Below are 16,252 nucleotides of genomic sequence, written 5' to 3' on the forward strand. Positions count from 1 at the left end.
ATCGTGGTTAGCCATACAAGTGCGTAACGCCCTGTACTTGGCATTTTGTACCGTACCAGGCATTTTGTACCATACTGGTACTGATCTGAGACTTGGTATGAGACTTGATATGTTGTGACTCCTATACCGGGCATATTGACACTGTACTAGCATGGTATCAGTACGGGGTCTAGCATTGAGATGGCGAAACTTGCTTGATACATTTGTCCTTCTCATAGCTAGGTGCTCCTTGTTTATTAGTGCTTAGATCTCCTTAAGAATGTAAACATAATTTTGCAAAACAAGGCCATTCTTGAAGATAGATAATGATGGACATTGTATCCTTCAATTGTACCGAAAAATATTCTGGATCTATCTTTGCTATAGGAACCAAAGCATTTACTATGGCTGCTTTAATTGTGACTAGATTATGTTTCTATGCTGTGGTTTACTAGAGACATTGCCATAATCTTACTGCTTTTGATCCCCAGTTTTGATACTAAATCCAATCTCAAGATCAAAAGATGGAGTGTGACCATCACTAACATAATCACCACTGTATCCATCATCATATGCATTGCCACCACATCATTGTTCCTCATCAACCCCATCAGCATTATCAGCAATGTCCTCATCAAGCTGCTTTCGACAAAAAATCTTTAATATGTTCTGGAAAAGGGAGCTGGCATCTGGTAAAATTCTCTTCATATTGTTTTTGGCAGGCTGGAAGAAAAACTGAAATTTTTGACCAGAAACATGAGCTAGGATATGAACCGTGCCTTCCCTAAGGATATTGTTGTAAATTTGTTACATAGACCTATCGGAGTAGTTTGTACTTTGTTGTAATATTAGTAAGCACCCTTAGTATTTATTCTCATGGAAGTGTTTTCGTAATTTAACTAATGAATGCTTGTAAAGGTTCAACTACAGAGTTAATGATGCCTTGTATTCTGTGAAATTACAAAGACACCTTCATCTTTTGAGTACATAACAGTAAAGAAAAGAGGTGTTTGGATAATTTCACACTCATGTACAAACCTATCAAATACGCCTTATTAGGGTCGGCGGAACCGGTATCGGGCACCGTTCTGGTTGTCTGGCGGTACGAGTCGGTATGGGCCCGAGCCGTGCCGTGCCGTGCCGAGCTTGTACCAACAAAGTAGAAGAGGCGGGGGAGAGGGAGAATGAGAAGAAGAGAGAGAGAACGAGGAGGTTGGAGAGTCGCCAGGAAGCTGCAGAAGAAGGGCTCCCCTCCGGCCCCTGTTTCGAACTGCGCGGTTCGGGGCGTCCCGATTCGTACTGACGATGGACCGGGACGGTTCCAGGAAGGAAACCGATATGTGTCGCCTGAGGTGGAGAAGGAGAATGAAAGAGAAGAAAAGAGAGAGGGAGGAAAACTGGCGGAGGGCCGGTGGAGGCCGCGTCCCTCTCTCCCCCTTCTCTCTCTCTTTTCCTCTCTTGTTCTCCCTCTCCTCCGTCTTTTCTACTGTTGGTACAGTGCCCGGTACTGGTTCCGCCGACGTTGCTTTTAAACCATTCCATAGTAGGCTTCACCACCTTAGAAAATATTGAGGCCTCATCTACCTTAGATCCAGACTTTATTTGTAGATGCATTGAGCTCCTACTCAAAGTGTGCATTCTGATTGTTAAAGTTGCTTATGTGTAGGTGAGCTGACATGCATAAATTGATTATTCTTTTGCCAATGTGCATATTTTCTGTTTCAGTGACTGCCTTTTTTTTTCTTTTAATGCTAATCCCTGCAACTATCTGTTCTCTCTCCATCTCTTTCTCCCCCCCCCCCCCCCCTCCCCTATCTCAATAACTTAAACAAAATCATCTTCATATTAGCTTTTCCTGTTTCCTGTTTCTTTATTATAATCCTCCCATGATTATTATCTGGCAGTTCTGACCTGCAATTGGCAATTGCGCTTCAACAACAGGAGTTTGAACAACAGCCCCAACGCCAGCTTTCCCAACAGCCACCTGTTAGTGGTCGAACGAGGCTTGTCACAGGTTCTCATGTAGGTTCCTTATCTCACATTATCTGATGCTTATTATTTTGATTAAAATACCAAAACTGCATTTGCAGATTACACATCTGCTCTCTCTCTCTCTCTCTCTGGTAGTTTATATTGATGAAAATTGTTTTTTTTTATTTTGGTACGTTAAGGCCTAATCTGGATGTGCAATAGTCCCTGGATAAGCCATTTATTTTTGGCCTATCTCGGAATAACTACCAAATGAGGCTAAATAGGTGTCATTACTGCTGATCCCTGACAGTTTGGAGAAATCCTAGATGGATCAGCGGTTCCTTAGGTGCACCAGAACCAGGCATCCTTGGCGTTTTAACACCTGTTTAAGAAAAATGAGCAGCACATCCTTCATTGCAAAAAAAGGTAATCCAAAAGGGTAGGGACATTTTAATCTTTTGACCAAAAATAACCTCAGTGCTGTTAGTTTTACTTGTGGTACTATGTAATTGATTATTAGATGGGAATACAAATATTTTCTTGTCTTCTCTGGAAATCAACTTTACCCATTGAGAATAAAAAAAAGTTAAACCAGAATTTTCTATTCCAGTTGCTGACGAGGCCTAGATTTTCTTTTCTCGTGGTGTTGGAAAAGAAGCATATTTCCTTTCATGGAGAATGGAAATGGAGATTTCTTTCTCTTCATCCGGTCTCTTCCTAAGTCTAGGGAATTTTGGATGCTTGCTCCTAAGTTGCATGTGATGGATACATGGGTTTCTCTACCTTATGATCAGTTTTCTTAGGTTTCATGGCAAGCTTGTGATTTGCCAAAAGTTGCCTTCACCATGAAACACTTATTTGTGAAGGGCCAATTTTAGGTTGACATGTGGTCATAAAAAATAGCATGACCTTCCATGAAGCATTTTTGACATAGAATTATGCTCCATAATGGAACCCAATTTGATGGGATAAGGATTGGATGGTGATGATGATGAATGGTTAAGTATTTATGCTCCGAAACCTTTAACTGTTGATGTTTTGTTTGGAGGGCTTAGGAATGACATGGTAATATTAGTGCTGCAAAAGGTGCTCTAAGTGCTCGCTTGGGTGCTCAGGTGAGGTGAGTAGACACTTGAGTGTCCCAACTATGGTTGGCTATACCGGCCCGAATTGGACGGTATGAGATGTACATATCGTACCGGTTCGGCACCAGTATCAGGTACAGGTGGCATACCGACACTCGGTACGCTAAAAGGATTCCGTACTGTACCTTACCGTACTGACACAATACTAGTATGGCATTAGTACGGAGTCCAGTATCAAAATAGCGAATCTTTGTCCCAACAGTCTACGGTGACGTAAGTTTACCAAAGGAATGCCTAGGCAAACACTTGGAATAAAGTGAGAGACATTTAGACAAGCACCTCTCCAATGGTCAGCATTATTCTTTTTTTTCCTTTTTTTTGTCTTTTCTTAGGCCCGTTTGGTTGGAGGTAATTTGGCGTGGGAATAAATCCCATGTCGGATTATCATATTTGGTACGAAAAGTGGATGAGAGATGATAAAATAAAGAAAGGGTCCCATATTTATTGTCATAAGAGAAGGTAAAACAAATACCACTAGGGGGTGTATTTATTTTTCCATGCTGGATTATCGAGTAGAGATAATATGAAAATATTATTTCTTGATGGAAATGCTCTCACTTATCTTATATTAATATTATATTAATTATATCATATAATTAATATTAATTATATTAATATATATATTATTAATATTATATTAACATACTATAAATATGTTAATATATTGATTAATAAGATTTAAAAATAATATATAATATATTAATATATTTATTAATAAATATTAATTATTAAATAAATAATTAATTTTTATTAATTATCAATAAATATAACATAGGATTTATTAATAATTAAATATTTATTTATATACCAAAAAATACTAAAAAAATATTTTTTAATATATATATAATTAATTTGAAAATATTTATTAACTCATGTAAATATATTTCAATATTTGAAATAGCCAATGTTGATGGTGTTTAAGTGGGCCATAAATATCCAACAAATGGACTGAGAAAAAAATTAATACTTAAATTGTTTATTCAAGGATTTGTTGGAAATTTGGAAATATTCCCATATGAGACTACTTGTAACCAAATAAAGTAATTTTTTTAATGCTATTTTCTAGAGTAATTTTTCCACTAACCGTACATGGTAAAATTTATTTTCCTCTATAATTATTTTTTTAGATAAATGATTCTTAGGAATCATCAGATTATCCTGTAATTTGACATATTCTTAAGTATCGTCAGATTATCCTGAAATCTGATATACCCCAACCAAATGATCCCTCAAAGCTCTATTAGCCTTATTTTGAGGGGCATCTTGGTCTATTGGAGCCCTTATAATAAAGGGCTAAAATGTTCTATGATTTTTTTTTTCATATTTTGTTTAAAGACATCAAATATGATTTGGGAAGCGGTATTTTGTTGTCATTTGAATCATGAAGCTATTCTAGGATGTCCAATGGTTATTTTTGTTATGTTTTATTTAAAAAAATGTTATGGGAAGTGGTATTTTGATGTGGTGTGTCGAAAGATGTGGAGCATTATATCCAATGTTAGATAATTATGATTAAGACCGTCAAAACTTGAATGATTTATATTTTAATGTTTGTGCTGTTTTTGATATAATTAGCACTTAAAATTTATTTAACTTTTATGAATTAGTTCCTTACTTTCTTCAAGCAAATGCCTTTTTGGCGTCTGGGGACTCGGGCAGTATGGGTTCTATTGCTCTTGGAATGTTTTTTTGCTTTTGACAACCTTGGGTAATATTGAAGTTTTTCATTGTGTTAAGCAGGGTTAGCCGAACCAGGAGCAAAATCCATACCGGTCAACTATCGGTTCGGTATGGTATTGAATTGTTACCTTACTAGCACATGGTACGCTATGGTGTGCCGGTTTCAAAAGGGCACATCATTTTTTTTAATTTTGTAAGTTTTAATGAAAAGTAATTAATTTTTTATTTTTTATTAATTTTAAGTTTAATTTGATGTTTTTTCATATTTTTGATTTTTTTTGATTGTTTTATATGTCTATTATCCCGATACATCCTAAATGATGCTTCTTGATGTTTTAGAGTGATTATTCTACATTTCCGTAGGATTGCTTTGAAACAATGCTATCTTGGGGAGGCAAAAATTTGGCAAAGTTGTATCACTGGGTTTGCTGCCCCCAGCCTTTTGCATCAGTGTCAAGTCGAAACCAAAATGTAAAGAAAAAAGCTAGCGATCTTAGCTTTGCACGCTAGAAGAAGAAACATAAAATATCCTAAAATTACTTAGTAAGAAACCAAAATCTTAAAATGATATAATCAATTATATGTATTTTATGCACAACATATAAAACGATATCTAGAATCTCATCGAGTGGAAATGTCTTTTGCAGATATTTGAATCAATAGCATAATTAGGAGGCATATCAACCCACTTTTCTAACTAAGCGGCATTGTAATCTTGTATGCTCATTCCATAATATACGCACTCTACGTTATAACTGATCTTGATTTTTACTGAAGCGCTAGTTCTGAGAGGTGTTCTTTGGCTAATAATATGGCTATGGAGGGGTCCATCCAAATATGCTGATAGCAAAATCCGACTTGTAAGGTGTTTGGACTACGTTGTGTAGTAGTCACTAAAAGAAGATACCTCAGACGCACCATATCTATATCTATATGGATCATAGGCTGTCGCAGTTATGGGTAATAGGATCCAACGTATGACTCTGAACTTGATATGTAAATGGATCCTACTCCACGTGCGAGATTATTTGCAGCTGCATCATATCTTTGTAAATGATCTTGTGGAGCCCATCTCCTACATGCAATTGTATCCACGCGGGCTGTACTAGCTCGTGCACCATGGATCCTATTTTATCTAGCATGCATAAATCGGGACTCATCGGTGAATCGAAGACAATTCTGTGACTGTCTTATAAGTGGTGGTCTCATATTCTTCACTCCCTTTCTGGCCGTTGATTCAGGATTATTAGAACTGTTATCGCTGCTTTCTTTGGTCTTTGAATTTAAGAGAACTCTCCTCCAATCTCTCCATTGGGGCTACAATTGCCTTTTCTTTTTCTTTCAGGTTGCATTGAGTAATTGCCTACTTTCCTTTCATGCCTCTCTCTGCCCAACTATGCTGGGAGGATGGATGTTGCCTTTCCGACTGTGTCGACTGGATAGCATGGTGGTCTTATCTGAGCAACTCTTAGTCATATCTTTGGGAAGATGTCTCGGACATGCAGTCATGATGGTTGGCTTCTTAATGACCCCTATGGCTGTGGTTGATCAGCTAGAGGCATGCATGGAATGTTGCGGTTTGCCAATTGTCCTGCATCCACCATAGCCTCATTGTTACGATATTGGCCGGTCGTGGAGGCAATCCTAGCTCATCAATCTCTGGCTTTTGCTTTTAACCCACAATCTTTTAGATCATGGGATTGACAATCATTAAGCTCTTGCTGGCTACGAGGCTGAAATTTGCTCTCCTGCTACTCTCGGCAATGACAAATAGTTGACGTAGGCTTGCTTTTGTCTCAAGAAGGCCATTAAGCGCAATGTAGTTAGTAGGAAACCATGTCACACCTAGTTTTAAGATCTCTCCCTTGCTTACCTCATTAATAATAGGACCCATGCGTGGTTATAAATAAGTCTGGTGATGGATTGGGTTGTCTCCATTGTCTGCTGCATTTTAGGAATTTTTTCAATCTTCATCAATATGAGGTCGATATAATATACAACACATGAAATCTAGAAAATGTGGCTGATGTTTCATCAAAATCTTCCTAGTGGCCTTATATTATGGTCCGTCATCAATGATGACCTATACAACTTTCTTCTTTTTTAATCAATTACCTCCATCAATTTGAGGATGTACATGGCGTCGTGCACCTGGTTGAAAGCATCAACTGATTTCTGGAAGAAAATCTTTGTACGATAGTATGTCAAAAAGTTGATGCTATGCCTGGTAGGACCGATCCAACCATCACATATCATAGTCAGGCCATATATGGGCCACTTACTTTGGTATGAGGCAATCTACTTCTGTCGCTCTTTCTTATTATTGTCAAGAAGTTCACCATAGATATTCTTCCGTTCTGAAGGATCTACATTTAGATCGACAGTTTGTATGGAGAAAATGGCAGTCCTATATATGTGTTGCCTATCGCCTTAGCCGGGATCTAATAGTTGGCTGCATATCCTTCTTATCCTTCTTTAGCATGGTATCAATCCTTTGCTGCTTCGAATTCCTGCAGGGGAAGATATATAGATCAAAATTATGGATGATGGCTCCTAGTGGAATCTTTTTGGAGGACTTTTTCTTACTGTCAAAGCTTCCAGCATAGATGCAATACGGCTACCGTCTCTATTGACAGTCTTTTTAACTGACGAGGTCCTCGTGAACTTTGAATCTGCCTTGTTAATCTTAGAACTAGAGCTTGATTCGTAGTGTAAGGCTGCAAATGGATCGGGTTGACCCGTGACCCAATCCGACCCGATCCGATCCGTCCCACTGAAACCTGACCTGACCCATTTTGGAGGATCCGTGGGATCGGGTCGGGTTCTAAAATTGGACCCGTTTTATTTTTCGGATCGGATCTGGGTTTACTGAATTCAGATCCGACCCAACGCGATCCATTTGAAGTTTGGATAATTTCAGAATTTTGATCCTACGATTCGACCCGAATCTGTAAAATTATTTGGGCTTACATGCGGCAGCTCGCGCGGGTGCAAACAAGTTCTGAATTCATGGATGGGTTGACCCGACTCGGACCCTATCCGGATCCGAAACTTTTGGGTTGGGTCTGGGTTATACATGGACTCGACCTGATTCGATGATTGTTGGGTCAAAAATTGTGGTGGATCCGACCCGACCCGATATTCTATTGGGTTGGGTTTGGGTCCAAAATTAGGACCCGAACTAGGAACCAAATTGGGTCGGGGTCACTCATGACCCGACCCGACCCGACCCATTTGCACCCCTAAGTGTGAGAGCCCAAATGGAGCCTTACACCTGGCCATCTCATCCTGTTGCCACTGATCATCCAGCCTGCTTGTATGGCAGTTTGAATTTGTGTCTCGTCATCTAGAGCGGAGGCTTTTTTTGACTTTCTGCAGTGATAGAAAGGTGGCTCTGTTAATCGGTGTCTACCTCAACTTTCTTTTTGGCGACCTTTTCCTTTGCTGCTTTGAAATTAATAAAGTGCTTCTTCATTAGCTGCCGGACCTTCTATGGTCATTTTCGGATGCGTCGGAATAACCACCAGCTAGGTCCTATTTCAACTTGGTTACCCCTTCTACCTTGAATTATATGTTGCATGAGTTGCAATTTTAGTGATGCTGGTCCGAGAGCATTTGCCATGATCTCAACCAATATCACGTTCTGGGGCGTCCTTTTTATTGATGGATTCATTCCTGCAGTTTTATCAAGCACGTTAGTTTATTAATTATTTAAAAAATAGTAAAATTTTGTTCCAATAACAAATATTTTTTATTTTAGAAAATACTTCTGAATTATCTAATATATAACACTAATTTTTATTATTTTTCTTTTATTTATTTTTTAAAATATTTTTTATATTTGAAAATAATTTTAAATATCATAAATTTAGAAAAATATTTCACTTCTGAATTATCAATGCATTGCACTAATTTTTCATATTTTTTGTATTGATTATATATTTTTAATATTTTTTTAAATTAAAACATATATTTAGATATAAAAAGTTTAGAAACTTAATATGAGCTTAGATACATGTAGAACTCTACCATGGATAATACATTTATTTTTCTAGGCCTATGGGCATGTATCAAAAGCTACTTATTTTTTTAATTTTGTTCAAATTTGGGCGTACGCCACTATGTTCATGATCGCGTCCAAAATAAATGGACACCAAATTTAGGTTGAGAGTAGCTTTCTTGCTCCTAAACAAGCTTCTAAGTTTATAGTTATTTTTTGGATTTTATTTTTTTATTTTTTAATCCAAAAAAATATTTTTTTAATTTAAAAATTGCAGATTTAACAAAAATTAAAGATTTTAGTTTTATTGTGTATATTATCCATAGATCTACAACATATCATGAAATCATGCCAAAATCGAAAATTCTAGCATGATCTTTTCTTATTTTTCAATTTTCTCGGCATTTTTTTATATTAAAAAGTGGAAAGAAATAAGGTGGGGGAGAGCTACCTTATCTTGTTTGGGTTGGATCCTCTTTTAATCGTCGAAATCATAGGATTTTTGGCGAAATGGGGGGAGCGAAGGGTTGAAAATTAAAGGGAAGAAAAACTTGAGAAGGCTTGAGAGGTCTTCTTAAGCCTTTGTATTATTGAAAAAAAAGATTGGGGGGGGGGGGGGGGAGTGAACTGGTTTACAGCTTTTTGTTGAAAAAAATTAGTTGAACCATGCCAATTCTGCACCGATTTGGTTCGGTATGGAGTGAATCGGGCAATTCGGCGCAGTTCAGCATACCATGGTGTTAATTAAATGGTAATACAATAATATTATGCATATGTGATGCCTTTTAGGCACCTAGAGCCTCAGGTAATACAGGTTCTATTGCTTTGGGGGTGCCTTTTGCTTTTGACAACCTTGGGTATTATTGAAGTTTTCCATAGTGTTAAGTAAATGGTAATACAATAATATTATGCATGTGTGACATGGCTTATGATGTGTATATCCAATAATGTTAGCATGAATGATGCATGAAGAAATTTTATATACAATGTGCTTAGAGATTGTTGAGCATCTCTTTGCAACTAAGATGGAAATTGGAGCTGCTTTTTTGCACTTATTGGCATTTGGTAGATGATGCTAGTTCTCTGATAGAGACATCAGAGCCGTTCGTTTAGATGATTCCAAGCTACCGGATTGAGTCAGACCCAGATTGGGTCCATTCGAGTCCGAGTCACTTTTATTTTATTGCATTATTTGCTTTTGTTTTAGTCAAGTCAATTTGGTCAGTTATTTTGTTATTAATCAAGTCAATTGAGTTAAGTAATTAGATCGAGTGATTGGATCGATTTTGATATGTAATCAATCCGTTGACTTAGTCAACGGATTGAGGATCCGATTTTGGTATGTCGTCAATTGATTAACTTGACTTGGTCATAATGTAAGGTCTATATAAAGGCCAGCCCTCTTATGCATGAGGGAGTTGTATGAGGCCAGCCCTCTCATGTATCAGAGCATCTCTTCTTCCTCCCTCCAAGAGCTTTGTCCGCCATCAGTTTGGTATCAGAGCCTCGGCTTTGCCTCTGTTGCCAAAGCTCCGGGATCCTGTTTATGGACGGACCACCTCCGATACCTTTGCCAGTCTGCCACATGAGTTCTTCACTAAATCTATTGCACCGTGAACCCCGGAATGCGTTGAAGTACGACGTACAGCGTGCATTGTAAAGAGGAAGGGAAGCCTGATTTCCCTTCTCTCTTCTCTCTCCCTCGGTGCTCACCAAAAAGAGGGGTTCATTTCTCCCTCTCGGTTTGCATTAGAATAGAAGGGGAAGGCCCCCGTCACCGGATCCTTCCCACCCGCCGTCACACGTGCGACCACTCACCCTCGCTCGCCGCCAACAGCGTCGCGCTGCCACCGCCAGCTCGACTGCACTGCCCAACTTCCTACTGTGGAGAATTGGGAAAGTTCGGCTCTTCCCACTGCGGGTCCACATCTGGAGCGGGCCCCACCTGTGATGCGTCACCCATTGGCCATCGACCATAGAGCCGCGGCCGCGATCTCTGACGCCCCCCCTCCTTCGGCTGATTCGCAACCGCCGCCCTCCCCTCCCCTCCGCGCCGCCGCGAGGGTAGGCAAACCCTCCCGAAACCGTCAGGAGGTTGGGATCAGGTTAACGGGTAAGTGTCGAACCCGTTAACCCACAACCCACTAACCCGAATCCAATCGGGTTACCAAAAAACATAAAGAAAAAAGGGAAAAAAAAGAATGAAAAGAAAAGAAAAACAAGTCCCCCGCACGTGCGTGCAAAAAAAAAAAGTTGAAAAAAAGTACTTGTTTGTCTTCTCCTTCCCCGTGAGTGCCCTGCTCCGCCGCCGCCTCCGCCGTGCCGCCAAGCCTCAACGAGCTCCACCGCTGAGCCGCGCCACCTCTCCATCCTCCGCCTGCGCCGCCGAGAACCGCCACCTTGGCCTCCCCCACCGTCGCTACTTCCTAGCTGCCGCACTGAGCCACCGCCGCTTGGTTCCTCGCCGCCGCCGAGTCCCATACGCCACTCCACCTCCCCTTCCAGCCGCATCCACATCCCGTCCCTCATCTCCCTCGGCACTGACTCCCATCTTCCCCACATCTCCTTCCTCCACTCCCCCATCCCTTTTCCCTCATTTTTGTCAGGGGTTTTCGGCTTTACAACAGGCCCATCCCCAAGCCCTCTTCACATCCGGTGTTTGGGTCCAACAGACCCAGTCCAACCCGATCCGCAGCTACCAACCGCGCCCATCCCATCCGCACCCTTCTCAATTGCCAGCCCAACAGGCCCACCGCCCCACCTGACCTTGTCCATCCCTCCATTTTTTATTAGGCCTGCAATAGCAGGCCCATCAGACCTGGTCAATCCAATTGAAGCCAATTGAAGGGTCCATCAGCTGCAACTGCGCCTCTGATCGCTGCCACAGCCCACGAGCAAACGGTTTTGGTCGACTGCTCCACGATAGGTGATAGGTTTCCACTTTTCTTGAGCTTGTTCATTTAATTATGTTCTAGTTCTCTTGCATGATAGCTCTATTCTTGCAAACTTACATTGCTGTAAAAATTCAGAACATTAAATCTTTCACTTCCGAACCCGTCCTATTACCCATTAAATCTTGATATTAAATTAGCACACTCTAGTAACAGAACGTTTCTCAACATCCTACGATCAGATTACTTTAGGATCAAAACAACCATAATACTTGATTGATTAATCTCATGCCCTAACTCTAAAATAACCGAAGTAAAAATCAGCAACATTTAAATTTTAAGTTACTTTGTGAAAGTTTGCTGATCTTTGAAATCATACTAGGTTGCATTAGGTTGTCCTGCATTATATTTACTAGGTTTCATTAGTGACGTTGCATTTTACTTCATCGTACATAGTGTTATCATTGCATGCCAACCTGTAGTGATAAGGAGTATGATTTCAATCAACCCAGAACCTTCGTAGCTGCCATGGACTCCAACGTTTTGAGGTCTCTTATGGAACAGTTCGCTGCCATGCGAGCTGCAGATAAAGAAGTCAAACAAGAGGTCTGTGAGTTCATGTGAAATTTTAGGACCCCTAAACCGTCAATTCCCGTTGCAGCCCAACCTAAAATCGGTTTCGCTGTACCATTTATAGTCCTTCCCCATTCTCCTAGGAACGAAACCCAATGTTTTAGGTGTCAACAATTTGGCCACATAGCGTCCCATTGTTCCACTAAGACCGACTTGATTACTGACCCAAAAGTTGGGAACCAAGAGACCGACTATGTCGAAGAAGTCTATGAACCAAATATAAAAAATTATGTAGAAGACTTTGAAGACGAACCCACCGGATTAGAATTTGTCCAGAATGATCCCCAAAAGGAAATTGTTGGCCTAAGTACAAACACACCACTTCACATCACTACTTTGAAAGAGGTAAAAGATATCGAGAGCCAGTCTCCTGTATTGGCACATGTGGCTAAAGCTATCAATGAGGAATCCAACCTTCATCATTCTCCTGTGATAGCTCCCTTTTTAGAGGAGTTTCATTCTGTAGTCTCTGATGATCTTTCGGATGCTCTTCCTCCAATGCATGATATCCATCACGCAATTGAGTTAGTCCCCTGAGCACCTTTGCCTACCCTTCCTTATCATAGGCTCAACCCAAATGCATGCGCTGAGTTGAAGCATCAAGTTGACGAACTCTTCGCAAGAGGGTATGATTGTGAGAGCCTAAGCCTCTATATTGTGTCTGCACTCTTCAACCCTACAAAAAGATAGTTTTTGGAGGATGTGCGTTGATAACCGTGTCATCAACAAACTCACGGTTAAGTATCGCTTTTTCATTCTTAGGCTAAACGACCTTTTAGATTCTATGTCTGGTGCCACGATCTTTTCTAAGATTGATTTGAAAAGTGGATACCACTTCAACACAGAAGAAGATTGTTACAAGGTGCTGGAAGGAGGGCCGTGGCTTATAGAAGGAAGAATTATGATTTTGAGAAAGTTGCAAAGGGGGATGGGAATAGAATCTAATTCATGTGTTCATGCGGAAAGAAGAGCGGATCCAATACACCAAGACAATTCGGATTCGTCCATGGCCAGATGTCATTATGGATTTCGTCTTAGGGCTCTCACATACTTCTACCGAGCACGATTTTATTTTTGTGGTTGTGAACCGATTTTCAAAGATAGCTCATTTTCTTTTCTGTTCTAAAACTTCTGATGCTTCTAGAATTGCCAAACTTAATTTCGATGAAGTCGTTAGACCCCTTGACATTCCAAAATCTATTATGCCTGATAGGGATGTTAGATTCATGAGCTAGTTTAGAAAAACCCTTTGGTATATGATAGGCACCAAACTGAAATTTTTTTCTACCTATCATCCTCAAACCGGCAGCCAGACTGAAGTTGTCAACCGTAGCCTTAGAAACATGTTAAAATGTCTGGCAAGTGAACATGCTAGGACTTGGGATTTAGTGTTATCGACCACTAAGTTTGCATATAATAGTTCGGTCAATAAGTTCATAGGCATGAGTCCATTCGATGTGGTGCATGGTTGCAAACCTAGGCAACCCATAGACCTGATCCCCATGTCTCATCAGTATAAAGTGTCTGAGTCTGCACAGTTATTCACATTGTATCCACATTCATTGCATCAAGAAATCAGCAAATGCATTCACTTTAATAACTTAAAATATAAATCCTTTGCCGATTTACACAGACATTATAAAGAGCTAAGTGAAAGAGGTTACGTTATGATAAGAATTAGACTTGAACGACTTTCTTCGGGAATATTCAAGAAATTGCAAGCTCGTAGTGTGGAACCGTTCAATGTCCTATGGAAAATCAGTTCGAATGTTTATGTTGTAGATCTTCCTGAAGACATGGGATTAGTGCGACATTTAATATTGAAGATTTAGTCCCATACAAAAAGACAACATTCAAGCCTTCTAACCCTTTTGTTGATATATCCACCTTTGTTGATCACCCTGACCCATTACCTGCTGTTGAGCCGCTACCTCCAAAATTTCATGCACGCAGAGAACAAATAGAACATATATTAGATGAGCAGGTTATGTCAACCAGGAAAGGCGGTTACTAACATTACCTTATTCGGTGGAAAGGCCGACCAAAGTCTGACGTGACGTAGATCTCCAGAGCCGAGTTGCAGCGTCTTGACCCCGATCTCATAGAGCAGTACGACAGCCGGCCATACCTATACTCAACGGGATAGAGTTTTTCCACCTGGAAGAAGTTGATGGGGACATCAGAGCCGTTTGTTTAGATGATCCCGAGACACCGGATTTAGTCAGACCCAGATTGGGTCCATTCGAGTCTAAGTCACTTTTATTTTATTGCATTATTTGATTTTGTTTTAGTCAAGTCAATTTGGTCAGTTATTTTGTTATTAATCAAGTCAATTGAGTCAAGTAATTAGATCGAGTAATTTGATCGATTTTGGTATGTAATCAATCGGTTGACTTAGTCAATTGATTGAGGGTCCGATTTTGGTATGTCGTCAATTGATTAACTTGACTTGGTCATAATGTAAGGTCTATATAAAGGCCAACCCTCTTATGCATGAGGGAGTTGAATGATTGAATAAAAAACTCTAGCCTTCTTTCTGCTTCTTCTTCTTCCTCCTTCTCTTCTCTTTTTCTTGCGTCTCTATAACCTCTTCTTCCTGCGTCTCTATAACCTCTTCTTCCTCCTCCTGCTCTTCTTTCTCTTTCTCTCTTCTCCCTGCAGTGGTCCGCCATCAGCTTGGTATCAGAGCATCTCTTTTTTCTCCCTCCAAGAGCTTTGTCCGCCATCATTCTCAAACCATTTTTCTTAACATATTGGTCTCCACTCTCTAGTCTCCCACAGTGATGAATTCCAAGCCAAGAGTTTCGTGCCAACTACTTGACACCACAAAATCTTTTATTTTTTTATTCTTGGTACCATAACCATAATCGGACCGAATCGCTCCGTTTGGCCCGTACGAGTTGACCCGGTGGAAAACCGGATTGGTTCGCCCATTAAAATTGGTTTTGGCCCCGAACTGGTTGGAACGGGTTTCGAACCAATTGAAATCGGCTAGAAAAGGCCCAAACCTGACCGAAACGGCCGAAACTGTTCGGAACCAGCTAGTTCTGTTCGAACTCGGTGCGCATTGGACCTCCTCCCCCTTTGCTTCTTTTGTTAAAAGGAACCAATGGGGAGGCATTTTTTTATCACCTTCGTTTAGCCATAAGATACTTAAACAGCTACTCCTTTCCTCCAATTTTCAAAATTACACCGATTCAACGGGATAGAAGGAAGATCTAAGCCTAAATAAGATATGCTTCTTCTTCCCTATCTCATTCTCTCTATTTTTTTTAACTTGAAAAAGTAGTTTGAAATTTGCAAGATAAAAGAAGATCATGCCGAAATTTTTGATTTAGGCTTGATTTTATTATATATTGTAAATCTATGGATGATTTACACGATGATATAAAAATTTTTCATCTTCAGATTTTTTGTAATTTAAAAAAATTAAATATATATATTTAGATTAAAAAATAAAAAATATAAAAAAATAAAATTCAAATAAAAACTGTTAAATTAGAAGCATATTTAGGGGAATGCAAGCTACTCTCAAGAAAAATTTGATGTTCATTTATTCAAATTTTGATGCGATCATGTATAACGGCCTAGGTTTAAATTTGAAAAAAAATTGAGAAATAAATAATCTTTAATGTATACCGATGGACCTAAAAAAATATATGTAGCATCCATCTTAGATTTCAGCTGAAATTAGTTTCTTAAAATAAATATATTTAAAAATTATTTTTGGGATTTGATTTTTTACAGGCACCTAGGAACTCCAATGCTCCACAGAAGAGTGAACCGAGAGCAAAGGATAAGTGTATTGTCATGTGAGAATCATATATATTGTAAATGATTGTGTACGCCGGTCAAATGTATTACAATATTCAAGTTTAGTTTTGGTGTAAATAAGAAATTACTGACATTGATTCAAATAAAGGGCCAAATTATTATTGCATTTTACAAGAAAC

At 39.5% G+C, this 16,252-nt stretch overlaps 1 protein-coding gene across 12 annotated transcripts in view; it reads left to right on the forward strand.

Moving 5' to 3' along the window:
* The window catches only part of LOC103698954 (uncharacterized), a 42,247-nt gene that overhangs the window by 25,502 nt on the left and 493 nt on the right, over positions 1 to 16,252 (forward strand). For 2 of the 12 annotated variants that reach the window (XR_015969275.2, XR_016396629.1), the window contains 3 exons: positions 1,884 to 2,001; positions 2,261 to 2,376; positions 16,047 to 16,251. Coding sequence is in view for 10 of the 12 variants with exons in the window: in XM_089925765.1 (XP_089781891.1) it covers positions 1,884 to 2,001; positions 6,121 to 6,381 (379 nt within the window). In the remaining 2 variants the exon portion in view is untranslated. Of the gene's footprint in view, positions 1 to 1,883; positions 2,002 to 2,260; positions 2,507 to 4,835; positions 5,055 to 6,120; position 16,252 lie in introns of those variants that run through there. The other 10 variants (XM_088705431.2, XM_089925766.1, XM_039120037.3 and 7 more) reach the window with 6 other exon arrangements.

The sequence above is a fragment of the Phoenix dactylifera genome, chromosome 10, assembly GCF_051530095.1.
Source record: "Phoenix dactylifera cultivar Ajwa chromosome 10, Ajwa_hap1_PhDact_Kaust_v1.1, whole genome shotgun sequence".
In the NCBI taxonomy this organism is placed as follows: Eukaryota; Viridiplantae; Streptophyta; class Magnoliopsida; order Arecales; family Arecaceae; genus Phoenix; species Phoenix dactylifera.